At 34.5% G+C, this 22,927-nt stretch overlaps 2 protein-coding genes across 4 annotated transcripts in view; both read right to left on the bottom strand.

The window, feature by feature from the left end:
- Positions 1-11,961, bottom strand: part of Epg5 (ectopic P-granules autophagy protein 5) — a 37,294-nt gene extending 25,333 nt beyond the window's left edge. The window contains exons 1-10 of the mRNA XM_088262354.1: positions 11,821-11,961; positions 9,213-10,307; positions 8,362-8,576; positions 6,636-6,808; positions 5,540-5,748; positions 4,791-4,978; positions 4,476-4,669; positions 3,595-3,701; positions 1,528-1,802; positions 320-712 (exon numbers count right to left, since the gene is read on the bottom strand). Coding sequence (XP_088118480.1) covers positions 320-712; positions 1,528-1,802; positions 3,595-3,701; positions 4,476-4,669; positions 4,791-4,978; positions 5,540-5,748; positions 6,636-6,808; positions 8,362-8,576; positions 9,213-10,307; positions 11,821-11,853 — 2,882 coding nt within the window. The 5' untranslated portion in view covers positions 11,854-11,961. The remainder of the gene's footprint in view (positions 1-319; positions 713-1,527; positions 1,803-3,594; positions 3,702-4,475; positions 4,670-4,790; positions 4,979-5,539; positions 5,749-6,635; positions 6,809-8,361; positions 8,577-9,212; positions 10,308-11,820) is intronic.
- Positions 11,962-18,211: 6,250 nt separating this feature from the next.
- Positions 18,212-22,927, bottom strand: part of Mekk1 (mitogen-activated protein kinase kinase kinase 4) — a 59,286-nt gene continuing 54,570 nt past the window's right edge. For all 3 annotated transcript variants that reach the window (XM_088262256.1, XM_088262258.1, XM_088262257.1), the window contains exons 27-29: positions 20,986-21,086; positions 20,137-20,316; positions 18,212-19,455 (exon numbers count right to left, since the gene is read on the bottom strand). In XM_088262256.1, the coding sequence (XP_088118382.1) occupies positions 19,438-19,455; positions 20,137-20,316; positions 20,986-21,086 (299 nt within the window). In that variant the 3' untranslated portion in view covers positions 18,212-19,437. The remainder of the gene's footprint in view (positions 19,456-20,136; positions 20,317-20,985; positions 21,087-22,927) is intronic.

Raw genomic sequence — 22,927 nt, 5'->3', positions numbered from 1 at the left:
AAAACCAATTTATAAGTATTCCAAATGGTTTTTTAAGAAAAACAAAGACAATTGATTAATATTTTTAATTTTTATAGTCAAAAATATCAAATTTGGAGCGTAATTCAAACAATGAATGCGATAGAATGATGATAGAGAAACGGTCAATCCGACCATTTTTTGGATGAAATGAATCCGGGGTAGAAGAAATAAACGACACATCCGGGAAAATGATTATTCGAGGAACGATAGATAGAGGTTTCACTGTAGTAAAAAAAATAATTTATGTACCTTTGGAATAAATAAACAAAAAAAATTATGGATCCCTTTCACAACTTACTTTCTACAACCATATATCTCATCAGCGCAATCGGTCAAAAGCGGGAAGATATAGTTGAGCACGTGCGCCACCTCCGCGAACCTCCCCGCGTTGGCCAGCTTGACCAGCAGGGGCGCCGCCTGCAGGAACACCTGCGGCACCGAGTGCCCGATGGAGGTGCACAAGATGGCCGTCACGATGCTGGCCGGGCACCGGCCCGACATGTCCAGGCCCTGGATGCTCTCCAGCGGCAACGCGCGCGAGCTGTCCACGCCCCAGTCCAGGCAGTGCAGCCTCAGGGGCAGCAGGCACTCCCACACCCACTCCGGGAACTGGCCCTTGGTCTTCAGGGATTTCTGGGCCATACGGGAAATGAACGCGGCGACGGATCGGTGCGTTTCCATATCTAGTCCGCTGCAAACAAAACGGAATCAACCCATAAGTCTTCTTCTTCTCTTCTTCAAGAGCCATCTGATCTCCACTGCTGGATATAGGCCTCTTTCTTTTCTTTCCATTTCCTTCAGTTGATTGAAACACTGATTTTAAGTCAAGCGTCATTAAATACTTGAAATATTTTCATTAATTGATTCGGCAGTCACTTTGTAGTAAAATCTACTAACCATTTTTACCTAATAATTTTTTATTTTTATTTTTAAGTTTAATATTTTAATAATCTAAGTTTTCCTTGGTAAACACCACTATATCTTTAAATCTATTGTGACACGTATTTCAATGTACTCCTCATCATTTTCAAATACCGTATGTTTGAATACGGTGTTTGAAAATGATGCGGAATGCATCGAAACAAATATTTTAAGAAATACATAGTGGTATTTACTAAGTAAAAAATATTCATTAAAGAGCTTCTTTACATCTCACCAATAGATGTCTCTAGTGAAGTTCTAGTGATTCAAGAACAAGGTTTCTAAATTGGTTCATATATATAGAACTTCCAAGAATTTGAGTAGTGTGGTTGTCAATAATGGGTAGAATTGGTGAATGTTACACGTGTGTACAGTGATCACTAAAACCAGCCTATGACGGTCGTCAGCCCCATAAATGCCCAGACTTCCATATTCTTCTTCATCTTTGATGAGATGGAAAAAATAATATGAGAATTGGTTTTTTAATTTGGTTATTTAATTTGATCGCTTTTGTCTACTTTATACCATACCAAGTTTCTGAAAAGCAGTATGCCTCCTTGTGAACAAGATTGAATTTGTCGTTACCCTTTGGTAGTCCAGTTCATCCCCTTGAGCAGGTGCTGGATCAGGCTGGGCGCGCAGTTCTTCCACTTGCTGAGCAGCTCCAGGAGCGGGTCGCGGGACGGCCGCCAGAGCCGCAGCGGCAGCGAGGCCAGCCAGGCGGCGGGGAGCTGCGGGGGCACCGGCGCCCCGAGCAGCAGCTCCCCCAGCAGGTGCGGCTTGCTGGCCAGGGCCGAGCCGCACAGCGTGCGGGCCCACTCGCCGCACCCCAGGGACGAGAAGTCCGAGTCGAACCCAATCTGGACATCAAACTATACTATAACCTAAAATAAAAATGTGTACCCACACACAGGTCATGCCTTTGTGGGAGCTTTTTTTTTGTGTTAACACACTATCTGCGGGAAGGGTAATTTTACCGTTTCACTCGACTGGTGGTGTTCGGCGGGAAGGGTAATTTATCTTTTCACTCGACTCGTAAATTGCATGCAAGTTATTTTTACGCATGACTTTTTCGGCATCTTTTGATCCCATATCGATGTATACAGTATGGTTAAATGTTATCACTTCTTTTCAAAGATGTTTATCTCTATTATGAGCGCAAATCCGCCTGCAGAAGGTGTGTTAATATAATACAAATTTTATTTATTGTTTCGGTTTTCACTTGTGGTACTTGACGTGATGAAATTGGTTTTTTACTACTTGAATTATAGTTTATAAGAAGTTTTGGTTTATGATCAAGTAATGAGGATGATTCACATGTTTTTTTTATGCTGCATATATTGATGATCTGTGGAGGATGCTACATATGTTGATGATCAAGTAATGAGGATGCTACACAAGTTTTTTTTAAACATTAAATATTAAAAGCAAACACTGATTTATAGTATTTCGAACCCCTTATCCGCACCCCAATGGTGCATAGGGCACTGCATCATATAAACGCAGTGTTATCTTGATCGTTAACACACGAAGGAAAGGTGATCAGCCCTCCACTTACCAGTACAGGGTAATATTGAATAAATATAAAAGTGAAAAAATCACTTATATTTATTAGACCCCCTTCTGGGAATCGAACCCGGGACCTCCAGAACGGTAGCCGAACATGCTGACCATTACACTACGGAGGCGGAGTATTTAAAACACATAAAAATAAAATTTGTGATAATTGTTTCTCCTTATTATGGCATTTTCAAATGATTGTGTTTTTTTTCTTTTGTCTTCTCCTTCTGCCTGGTGTAGGCTTTGTGGCCTGTTTTTAACACAAGTCGATCCCTTGACTTGTTCTTTGGGTGCATGTTAAATGACGGCTACCCGAGCTTCCTTTCAGACATCTCCAGCATTAACACATTAACACACTAAGGATGGGAACGGTATTTCTACGCGTTCGGTCAATTGATGCTTAAGAACTGGAAGGGTATTTTTACCTTCTGCGCCGGCCTCATTTCAAAGGCAGAAAAGAAGGAATTACGTATTTTATGTTTTTATATGAATATTATGTACCAATCTTGTTAACATTTCCCTCCCGGTGATATGAATTCACTACAACTGGACTTTAAAACTGATAGTATCAATATAAAATATAATAAATACGGGCTCAGAATTTTTGTATTCTTCCTTAATACAACTATGTATTACATTAAAGTATTTTAATATAAAGTTATTCATTTGCAGCGACGAAAATAAATAAATTGAAAAAAAAACGGGCAAAAATCACCAATACACAAACGTTTCTCAGTGTGTGCGTACATGCCGTGCTTTGCGTAAATGCGCACGCGGCTTCATACTGTTTCCGCCGATCTTGTAGTTGTGCACACGTCGCCTTTCGGGGTGGTCGTGCCGCTACGCCAGCTATGGCGGCTTCTTGGGATGTTTTTTTTTTCATTTTCAGATACTTACCAGAGCGAACATTACAAAATTATTTACTAATTCAGAGTATTTAAAATTTGAATTTCTCTTTTATTAACATCTTAATTCAGAAAAAAAATGATCAGAAAAAAATTGAATTAATCCAGAGTATTTTGAAATTTTAATTTCTCTTTATTAATAGCTTAATTCAGAAAAAAATTGATCAGTTCAAAAAAAGATACTAACGTCATAGAGGTGCTTGACTACAGCCATTGCAAAGTCTTCTTCAGTCCTGGTGATGGCCATGTTGGAAATGGAAACCAGAACGTAGTAGCACCAGACACTGTCGGAAACTGAAAACAAGCAAAATATTGGCTATTACTTTTAATTTAAGTTTTATTATTTTATTTATCGACGCAATGCCAACTAGATTTTTAATTTAATGAAGGCAAGGTGATCAATCAGCGCTTCAGCTACCAGACTAGTCCCGTCCAGGATTATTTTATTTTTATTTTTATTTAATTCATTATGAATTATGGGATATAAAGTCAGCTCTCTTTTAGAGGTTTTTTTTTCAAGATCTTTTACAACTAGGTTTGACTATATTTGCGTGTTGACTAGGTTTTCTAGCTCTGTTATTTTATCTTCTTCTTCGAACCCTTAGCCACACCCCGATGGTGCATAGGGCACTGCATCATATAAACAATATTATAATGATCGTTAACACATGAAGCAAGGGTGATCAGCCCTCCGCTTCAGGTACCAGGCCAAGGTAATATTGAATAAATTTTAGTGTGAAAAAACCAATTATATTTATTTAATCCCCCCCTGGGAATTGAACCCGGGACCTCCAGTACGGTAGCCGAGCATGCTGACCATTACAATATAGAGGCGGACTGTAACTAGTTCTGTTAAATTAATAAACTCAAAAAGTGATCTTACACAAGTGTATTATTTTTATATTTAAATAAGTGGAAGAAGGTCTCAGTATATAAACGGTCATGAGAATCAAAGGAATTTAATCATTCCAACAGTGTAAGTTAGGTAAGGTAAAGTTTGATTATTTTCTTCTAAACTTTAGGATCGGGATGGATAACTCTGGCTTTCGGAGGGAAAAATCGGTTTACCGATGAGGTGATCCACAATCCGAGTGTATATCTGGTACACCGTGTCTATACAGAGCATAGAAAACGGCATCTCCGACAGGAACATGGAGGAAATGTCTCTGGAGCCAGCGCACTCCAGGGCGGACCAGCCCGCTTGGAACACACAGTCGTACTCCACTGTCAGGCGATCCAGGAGGTTGGCTTCACAGTTGACCCTGAAACAAACAGTACTGAGAATAAGTGCATCCAAAGGCAATGAACTTGAGAGATTTTTTGTCACATCTGGGAATTTATTAATGAATTACAAATATCGGTAGTGGGAGTATAGCAGCTTACTTGGCGACTTCCCAAAGGTCGGTGCAGTACTTGACGGCGTGCAGCGCGAGCCGGCACAGCTCCTTGGTAAGCTCCTGGTACTCTTGGTGCGCCATGAGACCCAGCCTGATGATGGAGAGGATCACCCTCGTCGTGGCAAACACCCTCAGCACGGGACCGCCGTTCAACTTGCTGCCGCAGAACACCAACTGATAATTATAATTTAAATTAGAGACGTGACTTTTAATTTTTCCGTTACTGAATCGGATCGGTAGTCACTACTTTTTCTCGGTTTGTGTTTCTTTCCCGCTTAAGTTTTCGATGTCAAATAGCCAAATATATAAGGAGCTAGAAATGTGCAATATACAACCAAATTTGTGTACTGATTGGCATGATTGACTTCAAATGATATCCAAAAACTGAATTAAGCAATGACCGCTAAAAAAGTTTAACTGAAAAAGATCAATACAAGATTACATGTAAAAAAAAATATTTGAGTCCAAATCCTTTTTCACAAATTTGGATTCATCCACTTTTATCAGTCATTTTAATATTTTGACTAATAATAATAAATCAATCATAAGAAAAGCCTTTTAAAAATGATAAAACTTGTGTATTGGGACATGCTCTTACTGCGCTTCAGTAGGTGCAAGGTTACCAGCAGATTACCTCCAGAAATTGTTGAGATGGATATATTTTCTTACAATTAACCGAAGATGTATTTTATATGTTGTTTATACATATATAGTTATAATGTTGATAATACGAACCTCATGGCCATCATTTCTGACCACCATCAGCTCCTGGAAGATGTTCTTGAAGGGTATCTGCCTCAAGAGGCCGAGGATGTCATTCTCCCTCAGGAGTCCAGAGCCGTGAGCTCCGCACGCCTCCAGGTCCGCACCCTCTCCATCCGAGTCCACCACCAGCCAGAGATTATCATCCATTGCCTCTGCAGCAACAGGTACAAAACTGTCCTCTGGAATATAAACAAACAACCGTATGAAATATTGATATAAATAAAAATGAAAATATAACTAACTAACTAACTAACCATCACGCCGCTTCTCCGCAGGGGTAGGCAGAGAGAATCGAACGCCACACCACTCTGTCTTTGCAAACATTCTTCGCCTCTTCTACATTCATGCATCTTCTCATACATACTAGACGATTATTACGACTCCTGACCCGGCCGCTTTTAAGTAATAGACATACCTGATTGTGCCAAGTTTTCCTCAGCTTCTTTTTCCAACTACATTCGCATCATAAATTTGCTTAACCATTCTTTCTTCACTCATACGTTCCACATGTCCAAACCATCTCAACATACCTTTCTTAATTTTATCGATAATGAAAATATTGGTTTGTTCATAATCGCTAATCTCTTCAAGTTAAACTTTCCTTCCCGGTGATGTGTATATACTACAATTCGACTCTAATATCGAAAATATCAATATAAAATATAGTAGATACTGGCTCACAATTTTTGCATTCCTCTGTAATACAATTACGTATTACATAAAACTATTAAAATATGAAGTTATTCATTTGGAGTGACAGAAAAAAAAAATTTGTAAAAAAAACGGCGTCAAAAAATTTAAAAAAACTTATTAATATAATACATAATATTCAAGAAAAATGTTTCTAAATTGGTTCATATATATAGAACTTCCAAGAAATTGAGTAGTGTGGTTGTCAATAATGGGTGGAATTGGTGAATGTTACACGTGTGTACAGTGATCACTAAAACCAGCCTATGACGGTCGTCAGCCCCGTAAATACCCAGACTTCCATATTCTTCTTCGTCTTTGATGAGATGTCAAAAAAATTTAATTATAAAAGAGTTATTTTTTTCATTGTACATACCTATAACTTCAACACCTATTGATGGCTTTTCTTTCGGGATTTCCTTACTCTTTTCGGGTGTAGATGAACGAGACAAAATTACTTCCATCAAACTCAAAGCCTTAGAGATATCTTGAGATGATTTCACTGAACACTTTATCAAGTGGAATGACCATTTGATACCCTGAGTAACCCTGAAACGTCACAAATAGTTTAAGGATGTCTATAAAATGTGATATTTCTATGAAGTGAAGCATGGAATTGGAAAAATGGACTGAATGCAATCAAAATGTAATAAATTATTTTTTATTAATTGAATCGACAGTCACTTAGTGGTGATATCTGATACATTTTTAATTATAATTTTACTTTTCATTAATTGATTCGGCAGTCACTTTGTGGTAAAATCTATCCATTTTTAATTAATGTTTTACTTAGTAAATACCGCCTATTTCTTAAAATCTACTGTGACATGTGTTTCGATGCATTCTGCATCATTTTCAAACACCGTATTACTAAAACACCGTATTACTAGTACACCGTACTAAGTAAAACATTAATTAAAAATTTTACTTGTTAAATACCACTATTTCTTAGAATCTATTGTGACACGTTTTTCGATGCGTTCCGCATCATTTTCAAACACCTTTGTTGTTCAAATACAGTTTTATTAAAATGACGCAGGACGCATCGAAACACGTGTAACAATAGATTTGAAGAAAAAGCGGTATTTACAAATTAAAATTTTAATTAAAAATTGTGATCATTCAGACGAATGTGTGGCAAAACATTTTTGTGTGTGTCCAAATCCTTGTTCACAAATCTGGGTTTCTCTACTTAGGAGTTTGATATCTCAACATAGACAAAGAAGAATATGAAAGTCTGAGTATGTACAGGGCTTATGACTTAGGTTGGTTAAGTGATCACTTTTCACATGGTGCACGTGAGTAAAGTGATCACTTATCCAGCCTATGACAGGTCATAAGCATAGTAAATACCCAGACTTCCATATTATTCTTTGTTTATGTTGAGATGTTAAAACGTTGTTAGTATACAATATTTAACTAACATCGTTAACCGGTTAACTGCCAAAAGACGCATAATTTTCTGTGAACGGAGCGCCGTTCATACAAAAATTACGTCTTAAGACGCGCCGTTTTAAATAGGCTTTTACTCAAGAAAATCGATTATTTAAAATGTACAAATATATTGAACGCATAGTGACATCTATTGAGAATATCTTTGCATACTTAGAATTGAAACAGAATTTGTTTTTACCACTTTAAACGTAAATTAAAGAGAGCTTTGTCGTCGGAACAACTAATGGCGTTCAGGGTTGTCCAATAATCCCCGAGTTGCCGTCACTGCCGAATCTGATAACAGTGATTTTAGTGTCGATTCTGATGATTTTTTATTTAAAATTTTTTTATAAAATCATAGTGTGTGTGTGTATACTTTTAATATAAAACTAACATACTTTTGACATATAATTAAGTTTTCATATTTTCTGTGACAAATTTTGTGTCAACCCTGCACCATGAACAATTAATTTTATGATTATGAATAAATGACTGTACGACTGGCGCGCTCCTCATTTACTTGGTAAGTTTTATAAATAAACATTATTACACTTTCAATAATGATATGTTTAGAAGGTTTTATTTTTGTCGTAAGATTCGCGGCGTGCTGGGTACCGCCATACATGTACCTGCCGGCAGTTAAAAGGTTAAGCAGAAGTTATGATTACCTTAGAATATGATTCAGAAGAAAAAGGACATTCTCTAGTCCGTCGTCCAGTGTCAGCAGTGCAGTGGCGAGGGAACAACACCAGATCCTCAGCTGCCTCCGGAGCTCCCGGTCATATCCCCATCCCGACGTTCGCAACACCCAGAATATTATCCGCATTGAGTCCTTTATGCTCGCCACACCATTTACGGTGGCCATCCATATTAGCTCATCAACCTGAAAGTCATAAAAAACATATACTTAAACCTTTCCCACAACCACCCCGAAAGACGACATGCGCGCTACTAAAAGAAGGTCGGCGAAAACGGTATTAAGTTGCACGCGCGTGTACGCAAAGCATGGCACGGATGCATATACTGGGAAATGTTTCTGTATTGGTGATTCTATCTCCGATTTTATCACAATTCATTGATTTCCATCCCTGCAAATGAATAACTTTATATTTTAATATTTTTACGTAATACATAATTGTATTACGGAGGAATAAAAAATTCTGAGCCCGTATCCATTATTTTATATCACCGTAGTAAATACATATCACCGGGAAGAAAAGGTTAATAACAAAAGTATTGTTAGATTTTGAATTTTATAACTTACAAAATAACTTTGTTATAAAATCACTACACATATATCTTATTATAGATAATGATTCTCCATTTTATAATATAGGAATAACATCGTTATAAAATCTACTATTTACCAATATATTATTACTTACATTAATTATAACGTCCACAGGTTTCAAAGTCATACTAAAATATATAGTGATTTTATAACACAGTTATTTTGAAAGTTTTTATTTTTAAGTTCAAAAGCATTTCAATTTTAAAAATCTGTTATATATATAAACACCTGTATTTTATGAAGATACTCTCCATGAGAATACAACGAATGTATTTCGGTAGCCTTTTCCCTGAGTAGCGCTAGACTTCTCTGAAACTCCGTGAAAAGAGATTTCTGCAGCGCGGCATCCTGGTAACTGTGAGAGCTATCAAAGTAGCAGCCGTCGGAGCACCTTCCTCCTGCTTTCTGGATACAAGTCTTTATCATCCAGATAGTGTTTTGTTTGTCCGCGCACTCCGCCACGAGAGATGCTGCTTCCCGTTGGTTATGGATCTGTTGCGAGCGGGTCCTCTGGTACTCGCTCAACGCCTCGTACAGCGGATGAGAAGCAGCCGGAGGTTGCATTTCGTTTACTTCAAATTCCAACGTATACCGTCGAGCTGCCGTCAATTCTTTTACACCGAAGAGAGATTCAACTTCCTCGAACCTAAACGGGGCTACTTTTTCCTTCTGTTTCTCGCTGTCGAATCTCACATGTTTGATTTTGGTCATCATAGTGGAAAGTTCTCTATAAGTTTTGGCTGGTATTTTTTCAGTCTTCGTGGTGGCTCGAGGCAATTCAAAGTCCTCGGGGATTGGCTGTATCAGATTGGCTACTGCCTCGGAAAGCTCTCGGCAACCTTCGGTGGCTTTACTTAAACTTACGGAAGCGGTTTCTGGTACGTTTACTTCGATCTCGGAACCGATACTCAACTCGTCTTCTAAATCGACCGGTCGCATCATTCGGGGAACAGATAATTCTCGCACGTGTTGAATTTTTTCTTCAGATCCGGAAACTTCTATCATCGGGCCAGTTTCCTCCTCGATTCTGCAAGGTGCTTCCTTTTTAACTTTACTTTCATCTTGCACCTTAATTGCCGAATGCCTCTCGGCTGTTTCTTTTTTAATATCGACGGGAGCGGACGATTCTTCGATAGTCTTTTCATCTTTAACTTTACTTGTAGAAGGAACACTGTCACTTTCGGCCTTCTTTGCAGAGAGACGTTTAGGCCTTATGGAAGAACACCCTTCGTCAGTTTTATATACCTCGACCTGGACTAAATATTCACTGCCTTCATCAGATTGCTCCTTTTCTTCCTCAGATTTTAATCTAGTCTTCTTCTTCTAAAAATATAAAACATTTATCTAAACAGTCTTGTTTGTTATTCAAAATGGGAAACTGAGAGGAGGGAAATGACTAATTGATTTAAAGATGCTATTGTTAAATTAGTTGAATTTGATATTGCTGTTGATGTGATTTATGAGAAACTTCATAACACATTGTATTTTTTCCTTCATTTGTCCTTTTTCAACTCTTGTAGGTAACCTTCAGGAGTTTGTCGCTATTATCCACAATCCTCTTGTAGGTCCTGCGAGATAAAATGATCTGATAGCTTCACATAAAAATTTCAAGATTTTCAAAAAGTTTTGTAATCATTATGACGTTTTAATTATGTCTGCTCAACTGAGTGAAAAAGCAGTCCTTTTTACATCTGCACATAGATGCCAAGGATACCAGAGTGATTTTTTTATTAATTAACAAACACTATGTTTAATTTATGTTTTACTTGGTAAATACCACTATTTCTTAAAATCTACTGTGACACGTGTTTTGGTGCATTCCGCATCATTTTCAAACACCGAATGTGAAGCTAATTCTAAATTTTAGAGTTGGGTTCTTGGGACGTTGAAGGTTGAAGAGGGGGTAGTAGCTGTTTCTTATTTTTATTTATTTATTTCATTTAATTTAATTTTTTATTCTTTTATCAGTGGGTACATAGACAATAGGGGGGAGGTTTTAGTCATTGTCATATTGTTAATTATAGGTTTATTGTTATTTATATATTTATGAATTTCTATTGTTTCAAAATGGATAGATTTTACCACAAAGTGACTGCCGAATCAATTAATTAAAACACTATTTTGTTATGCTATCTTTATTGTTATTATTGTGTCATGTACTTATGTTCCACTATATTGCTGTACTATATTATATTCTATATGTAAAGGCCTTACAGGCATATGCATCAATAAATAAATAACTATTTTACTATCTGAAATACTATACTTTACTACTTTAATCCTAGGTTTAAAAAAATATACAGTGTGCATAAAAAGAGACTTCGCAGGAAATCCAACTCATTACTTAATATGTGCTATTAAAATATTCTGAACAGAATACAGTTCAAATAAAATTTTGTCAGATTATTAACTATCTTACAATATGTTTAAATTATTTGATAAAAAAAAGTGTTTAAGAATTGCTAACCGCACCATTAATGCATCTAAATTTATAGTCTGATAAGCGATACGTAATAGCGATAAGTTAAATATAAATTTATCGAAACATTCTAATGTATCTGTGCAATTTATTGTTAAACATATTTGAAGTGGGTAGCTTTTCTTTAATTAAAAACAAGTATTAATATTATTTGAAAATAAAATTGTATTCGTAGATTAACAAATAATTTTACATCGTCAAATACCAGAAAAAAATATGAGAAGTTAAAACATTGAAAACATCTTTTGTCAATAATGACGGTACAATGACATTGAAGTCTGCACTTTGTTGTTTATTGTAACAACACGTAGGTTAGATTATTTGTCCACTAACAGACCTCAAAGAAAAAATATATACCTGTTTTAATTTAGGTCTTTCCATTGTAGCCATTTTTTATGCGTCTACAAAAACTTATCTAAATAAAAACGCAATACATTTCATAATATTATTTGAAAGAAAATAATTGAACCGAACTAAACGTCAGAATCAAGTCGCAGTAAGCCATAGATAAAGTAATTCGTCTGCTGCTGTCATAACATTACTATAATAACTACTAGAAACACTACAATGAAAAATGTAGCGTTCGTATGATTATATTTCTACCAAGTACACTACAATTGTAGTGTCCGCTTGATGTAAAAAAAAATGTGTTGCATTGTGAACACTACAAATATCGACAAAAAAAGCCATCAATCAAAAAATCGTTGGCGAGGAGTTTTTTATTCATCAATTCTATTCGACTATCAATTCGGCAAGGACATAAACGACCTGAAAAAAAAACTTATTTTATGTTTTCAAGGGGTTACGAGGAGATTACGACTATTAACCAAAAAACTACAAATTCCTTTAAAAAATGTCAGGGAATTTTTTTTATCCCTCGCTACAATTAGGTAGCGAGGGGTAAAAAAATGTAGAAAATGTAGGGTTCAATGCAATGTGTATTTTATGATTTGTTTTATTTACATAAGTTGCAAATAAAAAATCTACTCAAACAGAGATTTCAGTTATGTGCATAAATGGCAATTATTATGAGAAAACTCAAATTAACTATCCATACCCTCGAATTACTTAAACTGTCCTAACATATAACATTTTATATTACACATTTTTTGTGGGGAGAACTTAGTCTTTTATGTTATGAATGTTATTTGAAAATCAGTAATAATTATCTTAATGTATTCACACTACATCAGGAGTAAAATTGGCATATAGATTTGTCAAATTTTTAAAGATGAAAACAGTAATGTCATATTTAAGTTATCATATTAAGCCAATTGTCACTTCTGGATTTTGAATCTTTATAGAAAAAAAGGATGATTATTAATATTATTAATTATTGTGGATACTTTAAATAAAACAAAATAAAGTTCTCACGAGAATTACTTCCCAAATGTAACCATTTCGACCAGGAGGTAGATTACAAAGAAAAGTTAATGCTATAATAATATTATTAGGGGGCTTGGGTATCGATAATAAAAACTCATAATTAGGATGCAATCGGTTTATTCAACAGGTCGCTATGACAGTACAATGACAAGTGTGTAGTCTCCCCTGCATCAAAAGCGTATAATATAAAAATTCCCCGCGTACACCCCTGCCCCTAGCGGGCGCTTGGGGTCATAGTTCAAGTTGTTAGGATTAATGCGCCGTAACATTATAATAATTTAGATAATTTGTATAGCGCCATTTTCGTAAAATACTAACTCAAGGGCGCTTATAAAGACTTGGATAATAATAACTAGATGATGATGATAATGATGCAAAAAAATAATAATAATAAAATGTCAATCGGTCTCGGGATGTCGAGTGGGCTGAGTCTGGATTGGGGAAAAGATGAGCCGACAAATTATAAAGCCTTCTTCTCGATCTTCATGGACCGGAGAATGACCAAGATGTTGGGCAGGACACCTCCCTGAGCGATGGTCACGCTGGAGAGCAACTTGTTGAGCTCCTCGTCATTGTGGATGGCCAACTTCCAACTTCCAGACTAGCACAGTTCAAACGGAACTTTGCTATGAAGCGCAGATAACTCTACTTCTATGTGGTAAAGTCATAAATTATAAAAATCAACATAAAATCTCTGACAATAAGGAACAGTGTCAGTTTTGAAAATGCCACTGTTGCTAGAAATAAATGTCCAGTAGCAAAGTCAAAGTTACCTACACTGTGAAATCTATCCACCATAATCAACCTCCAGGTATATCTGTAGATTTTGCAAAGTTTCACTTGTGTCAGGTGAGGTGTAAAATACAGTGGAACCTCTCATAACGAGCAAAAAAACTTGAAAAAGTTGCTCCCTTAACGAGTGACATTTCGCATGACGAGTTACAGAGAAAGAGCAATTCCGCAAGAAAAACAATTTTTTTTTCGCTTAATGAGTAAGAATTTGGAACGAATTATACTCGCTATGAAGATTCCACTGTACATTCTTTTTTTGTATTAGTATTTCTTTGTTGATATTTTATATGAATTGAAAATAAAAACAAAGTTTTGTAAAAGTATTTTATTTTGAATCAATAACACAATTTTTGCAATACATTTATTGAAATCTTTGGGAGTCATACAAACAATAATCGTCATTCCGGGGAAAACTCCTGATAGTGATATCTGTAGGTGCGATAATAATTAATAGTAATTATAATAATAATTACAGTCAATAATTTACTTTCTAAAAACTGGCACCAATTTAAAAAAAAACAATGTCTCTCCCGAACATTTGGCGTTTGGGATTTACAATTGTTTACCTCACACCCACAGATATTATATAATCTATCTCTTAGTATTCAAACTGTATCACAGAGGAAAATAAAAATTAAATTGCATATTATGCATACTAAGGTAATCAGTATATTACATCATTTATAGAATCTTACGATTATAATTTTTTTATATATAAAATAAATATGCTGCCGACTTAAGGATATTTTACAAATTTTAATATAAGACTGCTACAAATCACATCTTCGTAATGGTTAACATAAACTTGTTAAGGGTATTTAACAAAATATGTAATGTTTAGTTAATTCACACAAAGTTGAAAATGGACATCAATTGTTAGCTGAATAATGTGGATTTTTCATTTGCAATACCCTAAAGATTAGATATGCCTCGTGATCGGATGTTCGATAGCAGGGATGGCAAACATATGGCACGCGAACCGATTTTGCATGGCACGCTAATGAAGAAAAAAAAGTGAATTTACAAAAAATTCTAAACAGTTTAAGAAATAGTATGCTTCAAAACATATTTAAACAGCCTTGTGTATTTTCTTCGTTCATTAATAGTTTTTCAAATGACGGAAACGAAGGATATGATGACTTTCATGCATAAATAGGTGACATGTGACATACCATTATATTGAAAAACAAAATTTTTGGCACTCAGGCTTAAAAATCGCCATCCCTGTTTTATACTTTTATTACTCATCAAATTTTGAAGTTGGACTTCAAGCTTCATCCATACAAGATCCAACTAGTCAACAAAAAAATAAGTTCAAGCAATGTACAAAATAAAATAAAAAATTCTAAAAAGTAATGCTAAAGAATTTCAGAATTGGAAATTGACATGGTTAACTTTTTTCAGCGACGAATCACATATATGTACATTAATATTTTTGAAGGCACAATTTTCTTGTTTTAGTATTCCTATCAGATGGCGGCGGAGACTTTTTCTGTTTGTTGGAAAAATATATGCTATTTTGCAAAAGTAACAAAAATGACTTAATATATTTTTATGTAAACCTGTATAGTAAGTAATCTATGAAAATAAAAAATATTATTTATGTTAAAATCGTATGTTGTTGCCAACAAAACATACCGCTAAAAATTTATAAAAACTGAAAAATATCAAAGACTTTAAAATATCAATCAAAAAAATTAAATGTATATTTATTTACTGAAACTGTTTTAAATGTACTGGGCCATCAGGTAATCATTTTGAAGTTTATATTACTTGACATTTATAAAGAAGAATACAAATATATTTATATGTGTAAATTTTACAATATCTTAACAATCTTATCAAAAATACTAGACATTTATAAAAACAGCTTTGTAAATATTACGAATGTCTAACTTAGTAATAAATATTTTATATTATATTCAACAACTAACAACAGTATGAATAATATTTTAAAAGAAAATAGTAAAATCAGCATCAGCCGTAATAATAAATACAATTTTATAAAATGTTCTGAATGATATCTGGAATATGTATGTTATGAGAGAAAAACAATAATTTTGTAGTTCTTTTTTTTCTATTCTTAGGACTACAATTTACTCTATGGTCACTTTATTTCATTTTGTTGTTTATGACGTTATTCATTGCTGCCAACCTTATTAAAACATTTATTTTAATCTCCACTAGCAAAACGAAGATGACACAATGATGACTGTGGCCTTTATAGGAATACACAGTTAAAAAATATATTGTTTCTCTCTTATCTTGCATTACATATACCACTTAGTATGTACACATAATAAAGAAAATGGTAGGTAAAACTAATGTATATTTTAAAATAATAAAAAAACGAAGTTATGAGAAGTACATAAATTGACTAGCATTAAAAGACTGCCTGCATCAACAGTAATATTACGCATATTATTTTATTTGCACTAATTGGTGCATAAGGCACTGCAGTAGTGTTTTCTTGATTTTAAATAACACGGATCAGCCTTATACTTCAGATGACATTTTTACTTTAACCGAACAAATAGCTTAAATATTAGTACACTAAAAATATTATGCTAATACTTAAAATTAATTATAAAGTTTTAATTACTTCAATGTTTTGCAAATGCATTTGGGGGGATAAATTTAACTTTGGAGTTTTATAGACTATGAACCACACGAAAACTAAAAATCATTCATCCATTAAAATCTCGACAATCTCTCTCAGTACTTTATAATATTCTTCACAACCCCGATGCACCAAAATATCTTCTTAAGAACTTTATATATCTTTCTGATCATGGCCTATCCAGTCCTCACAGGTTTTATTCCTTACAGAATCACCAGTAATGTATATTTCAATCGCTTCATTTTTCTCAAAAGAGTACACTTTTCGTTCCTCCACAAAACACATAATTCTTCTTAAATTCTTGCACTGTCCAAATGGTCAGTCTATAGAGTTAATTGCCTCTCCATTGAAAATGCACCATATCTGATCATCTTCAAGAAACATCTCAACCGGTAAGAGTGCTGAGAATCCATATATATTGACTCCGGTATATTTTGCCCAAAAGGCAGTCTATCAATATACCGACAATGACGTCAGTATTTTGGCGGTCGAGCTGGGAGGTTGTTTCGCAGCTTGTGCGTTTCTAAAATTTTTATTCATCAATAATATTCACAAAAAAATTGAACAAATTTTAGTGAAAAATAGAGAAAAAATATTTTCCTTCCTTTATATATTTTCTTTGCTTCCTTGCTCTTACCCCAATGATATTAATATTTTCTTTCCTTCCTTGCTCGTACCCCAATAATATTTATATTTTCTTTCCTTCCTTGCTCCTACCCCAATAATATTAATATTTTCTTTCCTTCCTTGCTTAACCCCCACCCCTATCCTTATCGAAACACAATAACTTGTACACTGTTTCTTTTATATAAATGTTAAGTCATAAATTAAACCCTGAAGAGGGCAACAGGTTGTTGCCGAAACTAGTTGGTTGTCAATAAAAAATGTGAGTGGATCAAAAATATAAAAGGTCTTTTTATTTCTCAAAATAACATATCACTATGATCCACAAAGTTAATGCTTTCAATATTAAAATTTTTTTAATAAAAACAGAGATACATTTATTGTAAAAACATACGGTTTTCGCCTTTACAATGTTGGATTTGTATAAAAGTGATGAAAAGATTATTAAACATGGCACAAAAACGTTTGTTACCTTGAAAGTAGTGATACTGATAATGAAATTAGAATTTTTACCAATCATAGGATGTGCATTGATAGTAACAACTCCGAGGATGAGCTGATTTCACACGACCTTGATACATTCTTGTGAATTAAAATAAATATTACAAAATGCTGTTTTTCTTTTGAGCAGATTAATATGTTCTCCACCAATACCAGAAATAAATACTAAAACCGGTCAATATTTGAGAAAAATACTGTTGATTTTGTTCACACGTGACGCACTTTTGTACACACAATAAAAAGGACCATTTTTGTAAAAAAAAACTTTACCAATTTTAGCATAAAGATAAGTAAAAATCTCTGCACAAAAACAAATATTAATTTCAATTTTTCGGACCCAAAACATTCCATAATTCCCTCTCCCTTTTCAAATTTTTACCTCATCCTACTTTGTCTCCCCTGTTTTCATCAATTTACACAATCATCTATATATGCACAACGTTACTATTTAATTATTAATACTGCAACACCTTATAATATTTTTTTTCTTACATATGTACAAAACTATCTATCTACTAATTTCAATCAGCTGTATAAAGTATATAACCTTGACCATTATTATTATACTTCTTCTTTTGATCCTCATCCGCACCCAATGGCCCATAGGGCGCTGCATCGTATATATTCAGTGTTATCTTGATTGTTAAATACACGAAGGAAAGCTGATCAACCCTGCACTTCAGGTACCAGTTCAATGTAATATTAAATAAATATAAGAGTGAAAAATCACTTATATTTGCTTTGACCCTCCTGGGAATCGAACCCAGCATGGTAGACAGACATATTGATCACTACACTAAGGAGCTGACAATTTTTAAAAGTCTGTTTTTATTAGTTGGAAGATATTGTTTCACTATAGCAATAATCTCGTTACTGTACATGGAAGTTTGATAAATATTATATACATTTTACAAAATTATTCTATGACATAAAAATCCATACTTATTATAACATATATAGTCAATTCATATCAAATACTAATTCAAACATGGAAGGACATCAGTTAAAATTAAATATACATCAATATCGATTGTCTGAAAAGACGTTTATCATATTATCACTATAAAAGATTATCTAGCTGCATCAATAAAGAATTATAAATAGAGAATTTAAACCATTTATAATTAAAGCTTGTTAAATCTAATTTTGTCAACATCGGAAAAAAAGGAAATTCGGTCCTATAAACTTTGTTTTAAAACAAAACATTGGTTTAATTTTGTAATTTGAAGCAATGTCTTCTTAGAAATTTATATAATAAAATTAAGAGATAAAAAAAAAATACCAGGCCAATTATGAAATAAACCCGGTACCTCATATTACGGGAGTTTACTTATCTATCTGGAACCAGGAACTCCTTCTCAATGCTAGCTGCTGGTAATCCTAGTTTTATGTACCCATGGCCAGAAATAAGCCTAACAAATGCTTAGATTTTTCTAAAGTTCTGATTGTGAAGATTTTAATGACATAAAAGAATTTATTTATTATTTGGAAAACCAATAAATTGGCTGCTTTATTTAGTTAACAGTATGAAATGCGCATTACTTTATTCACAATACAATAGTGATATTTATTTTGAAATATTTTCAATTTCAATTTGTAATAAAAAAAAATCATTATATTTTATCATCATTCTGGACTATTTTTTACATTTTCAAAGATAATTTTCCTATTTTATGTAATTAGTATTGAATTGTAGTCAAAATTTAAAATAACAATTGATTTAAATCTTAAGTTAATAAACTGACAATTTAAACCAAATGAAATGAGTAAAAAAACTTTTTTTCTTATTTATAATTGGAATTATTATCATAATTTAATTATTGTCAATTTTGAATTAACGAGCTTTTGATGAATGTATTTAAAATCATCTGTCATATTTAAAAAATAAAAAAATCTATCTTGGTTTAGATAGTAATATTTCATACACATATATGGACAATATAGTGTCAATTCACGAACAAATTGGGTTTTTACAAAGTATTAAAAAAAAATTACAAATAAATCTTAGCTCCATTATATGTAATGTATTTCTAACAAATGCATATTGTTGACTAGAAGTCTTCATTTATCTGAAAAAAAAAATCAATTCAAGAAATTTAGGCTATTTCAGAGAATAGTAATATTGGAGCGTAATTTAACAAATCTGTATGAGAAAAAATGTTAGTCAAATTTAGCACCAAATTTGGGAAATTATTTGATTTTCATGTGCAAAATCAGGTTCGGCATTAAAAACCTATATATTTTGAACCAAAGGTTATATTCAAATACTTTTTACTCCATAAAAATGATAAATTTATTATGTAATAAACATTTTGATGTTCTTTTTAAGTTGGTTATTTTTTTCAAAACTTTCTATATTTTAATAATAAAATAAAAGATATCCATGAAAACTCAAATAAAAAGATTTCCAAGCAGAGAGAGTATCCCAAAGTTACTAAACAAATTGAAAAACAAAATATGTATTATCAATTTTTTTCACCCTTCTGGTTTACTAAGTAAAATTTAAATTAAAAATAGATGTTACCACAAAGTGACTGCCTAATCAATAAATGAAAATAAAATACTAAGAATCGGCAGGTAGGTACATTCTTCGATGTGTAACCATAAGCAAAATTTAACAGGAACATATATATATAGCCCAAGTTTCCCGCACACAACTGATAAACTCTCGGGTTTTTATTTAAAATTTATATGAAACATGGTCAGACGGCCCCCTTACAAAGATGTATTAAACAATACATAACGTCTACCTTGATGAAGTGGTGGTGCGTGAGCGCGTCGATGGTGGCCCGCTGCTGCGGATCGTGCTGCAGGCACGCCAGGCAGAACGCCGCGCCCTCGGGGGACAGGCTGGCCGCGGGCTCCGGGCGACCCCCCATCCCCACCACGAACATGATCTGGTAGTTGCTGTCGTATTCGCTCCACGGCCGCTGGTGTGACCATATCAGTCAATTCAAATTAAGTTTACATTAAGTTTAAGGTTTCAAATAAAGTTAGCACATTTAGATAATATACTGCTGGTGTGATGGTATGAATCAATTCAAATTAAGTTTTTTTGGCACATTTAGATAATATACCGCTGGTGTGAAAGTATCAATCGATTCAAATGAATTTTTTGACATCTCAACATAGACGGAAAAGAATATGGAAGTCTGGGCATTTACAGGTTTTACGAGACTTGGATAATTGACCCATGATTGACAGCCACACTACTTAAATTCTTGAAACTTCTAGATATATATCGATCAAACTCATATCAAAGTATGCGAGAGTTCACTAGAGACGTCTATGGTGGGACGAGGAAAGCTTTTCATGAGGCTGAGACTCTTTCATTTGTAGGTAAGGTCTGAATCCTGAATTATATTCACATTCACTCCTAATTGGAGATAATCCAGATTTGTGAACAAGTATTTGGACACACTCAAAATGTTTTCAATTCAAATTAAGTTTCTTTAGCACATATAGATAACGACACCATTAGAACTAACAATGCTTAAAATTGTATGCATGGATATCATTTCTATCCGATTCTAAGTTTTAACTGTCTGTTAGGTACCGGTGTTTGGGATAATATTATATAATTACATATCGTAACAAACCTTTCCAGTCGACATTTCCACAACAACACAGCCGAGAGACCAGATGTCAGCTGCCCTTCCGTGCCCAGACGACTTCATGAACACTTCTGGAGCCATGTATGCTGGAAATCATACTAAAATATTAGTAGATGTACGTAAAACCACCATTAAAAGGCTTGCATTAAAGATTTTCAAAAAAATAACTAATTAAGCATCACGCCGTTTCGCCGCAAAGGCAGACAGAGAGAGTTTTCCTCGGTCTTCCTCTGTTTTTATTATCAACCACATTCACCTTATAAAATTGTTTTACTGTTCTTTCTTCACTTAACCAATTCACATGCACAAACCATCTCAACACACTTGTTACAGCGAAGTTTGTTGTAGAAATGCAATAAGATCGCATTGAAAGAATGATGACTTTTAGCCATGTTTTGAAACCAGAAAAGAATGAATAATATTTGAATATTGTAATGATACCCATCCGCTACACAGCAAAGCAAAAATGACAAGAAATTAGCCATTTAAGATGTGTTTTTTGTATTTGACATTGCAGGTAACCAAAATGCCCAGTATTTGTAAAATACCTTTATAATAATTGTCACAAAAATTCTCCGACTTATCTGTGCAATTTATCTGACAAAAGATTCATTGTATCAGTATTAGAGTACAGATTCACTGATGCAGTAAATGGTAGGAATTTACCCACTTCTAATCCAAACAATACTTTGTGATATTATACTTTTAAAAAAAAATTCAAGCGCAAAATATCCATTCTTAGCTTAGATGTCTCTAGTTGTTTCATCACATGCGCCTTACTAAGCAAGTAGGTAAACATAAGCACAGTTTTAAAATTGTTTTTGTTCACATTTTTTCATGTTTTCAAATCAACCAGGAAATCGATTATACAGTATTTTTTTCACCATCCATTCCCGAACATTAGAAGTGTATCATAATATAATAATAACTGTTTAGTTTTGTCCGTCTCCATAGTGTAGTGGTCAGCGCGTTTGGCTACCGTACTGGAGTTTCTGGGTTCTATTCCCAGGGTGTACAAAATAAATATGGATGATTTTCACTTTCATATTTTATTCAATATCACCCTGGACTGGTACAAGAAGCGCAGGGCTGATCACCTTGCCTTAATGCAATTAACGATCAACATAACACTGCTTTGCTAGGATGCAGTGCCCTATGCACCATTGGGTGCGGATAAGGGTTAAAAAAAAGTTTTTTCCATTTTTTTTTCAGGTTTCGTCGTTTCGTCATTACCAGGTTTCGTCGTTACCGATATAATCAGACCGGGTTAATTTTAACACGTGTTGGTGGGGTTTACGTACTTGTAAGCGACGTCATCGCGTACCCCGTGCGGCGGCCCAGAAAAGGAACTCTGGACGCGCGGCGGGCGAGACGGCTGCCCGCCACACTGCGGCCCGAAGAAGGGATTTTGTGTATATTTAATTAGCTTAGGGACCTCGGTATGTGTACGCAATGTACTGCCCCCTCAATAAAGACTATAATGTGTCGCTTTCGGGGGTGGTCTTTGCCCATACCGAGGAGAATTAAGCTCTAGGCTAGGTTAAGTTACTTTTAGGAAAATAGTTGATAGTTAAAATATAATTCATTGTTGTAAAGGCACCGGTACGGTACAGAAATGTAGCCCGTCCGGTGCCTCTAAGAGAGAGACAGAGATATGGCTGTCTCTTTCCCCCGGCCGCTGATTGGCTGTACTTTCCCACTGTCGGGCGGTACGCGATCACGGCCGGGTATATAGAGGGCGCATTTTGCGACAATAAAGCAGTTCAGTTCTAACACCGAAACTTGTTATTACTCCTCCGCTCCCGATCTCTGAAACCTCGCCGCGCCGCCAGCCTGAACCGCTTCGCCTCTTTGCACCGATTCACGGACCTGTTTCGGAAAGCCCTTTTCAGGGCTATAGAGGTTGACTTGTCGGTGCAGCGCTTTG

The sequence above is a fragment of the Brachycentrus maculatus genome, unplaced genomic scaffold (assembly GCF_059751285.1).
Source record: "Brachycentrus maculatus isolate JH-2025_06_01 unplaced genomic scaffold, ASM5975128v1 h1tg000176l, whole genome shotgun sequence".
Classification (NCBI taxonomy): Eukaryota; Metazoa; Arthropoda; class Insecta; order Trichoptera; family Brachycentridae; genus Brachycentrus; species Brachycentrus maculatus.
Note: the sequence above shows the minus strand (reverse complement) of the source record. Positions and strands in the feature narration are given on the sequence as shown.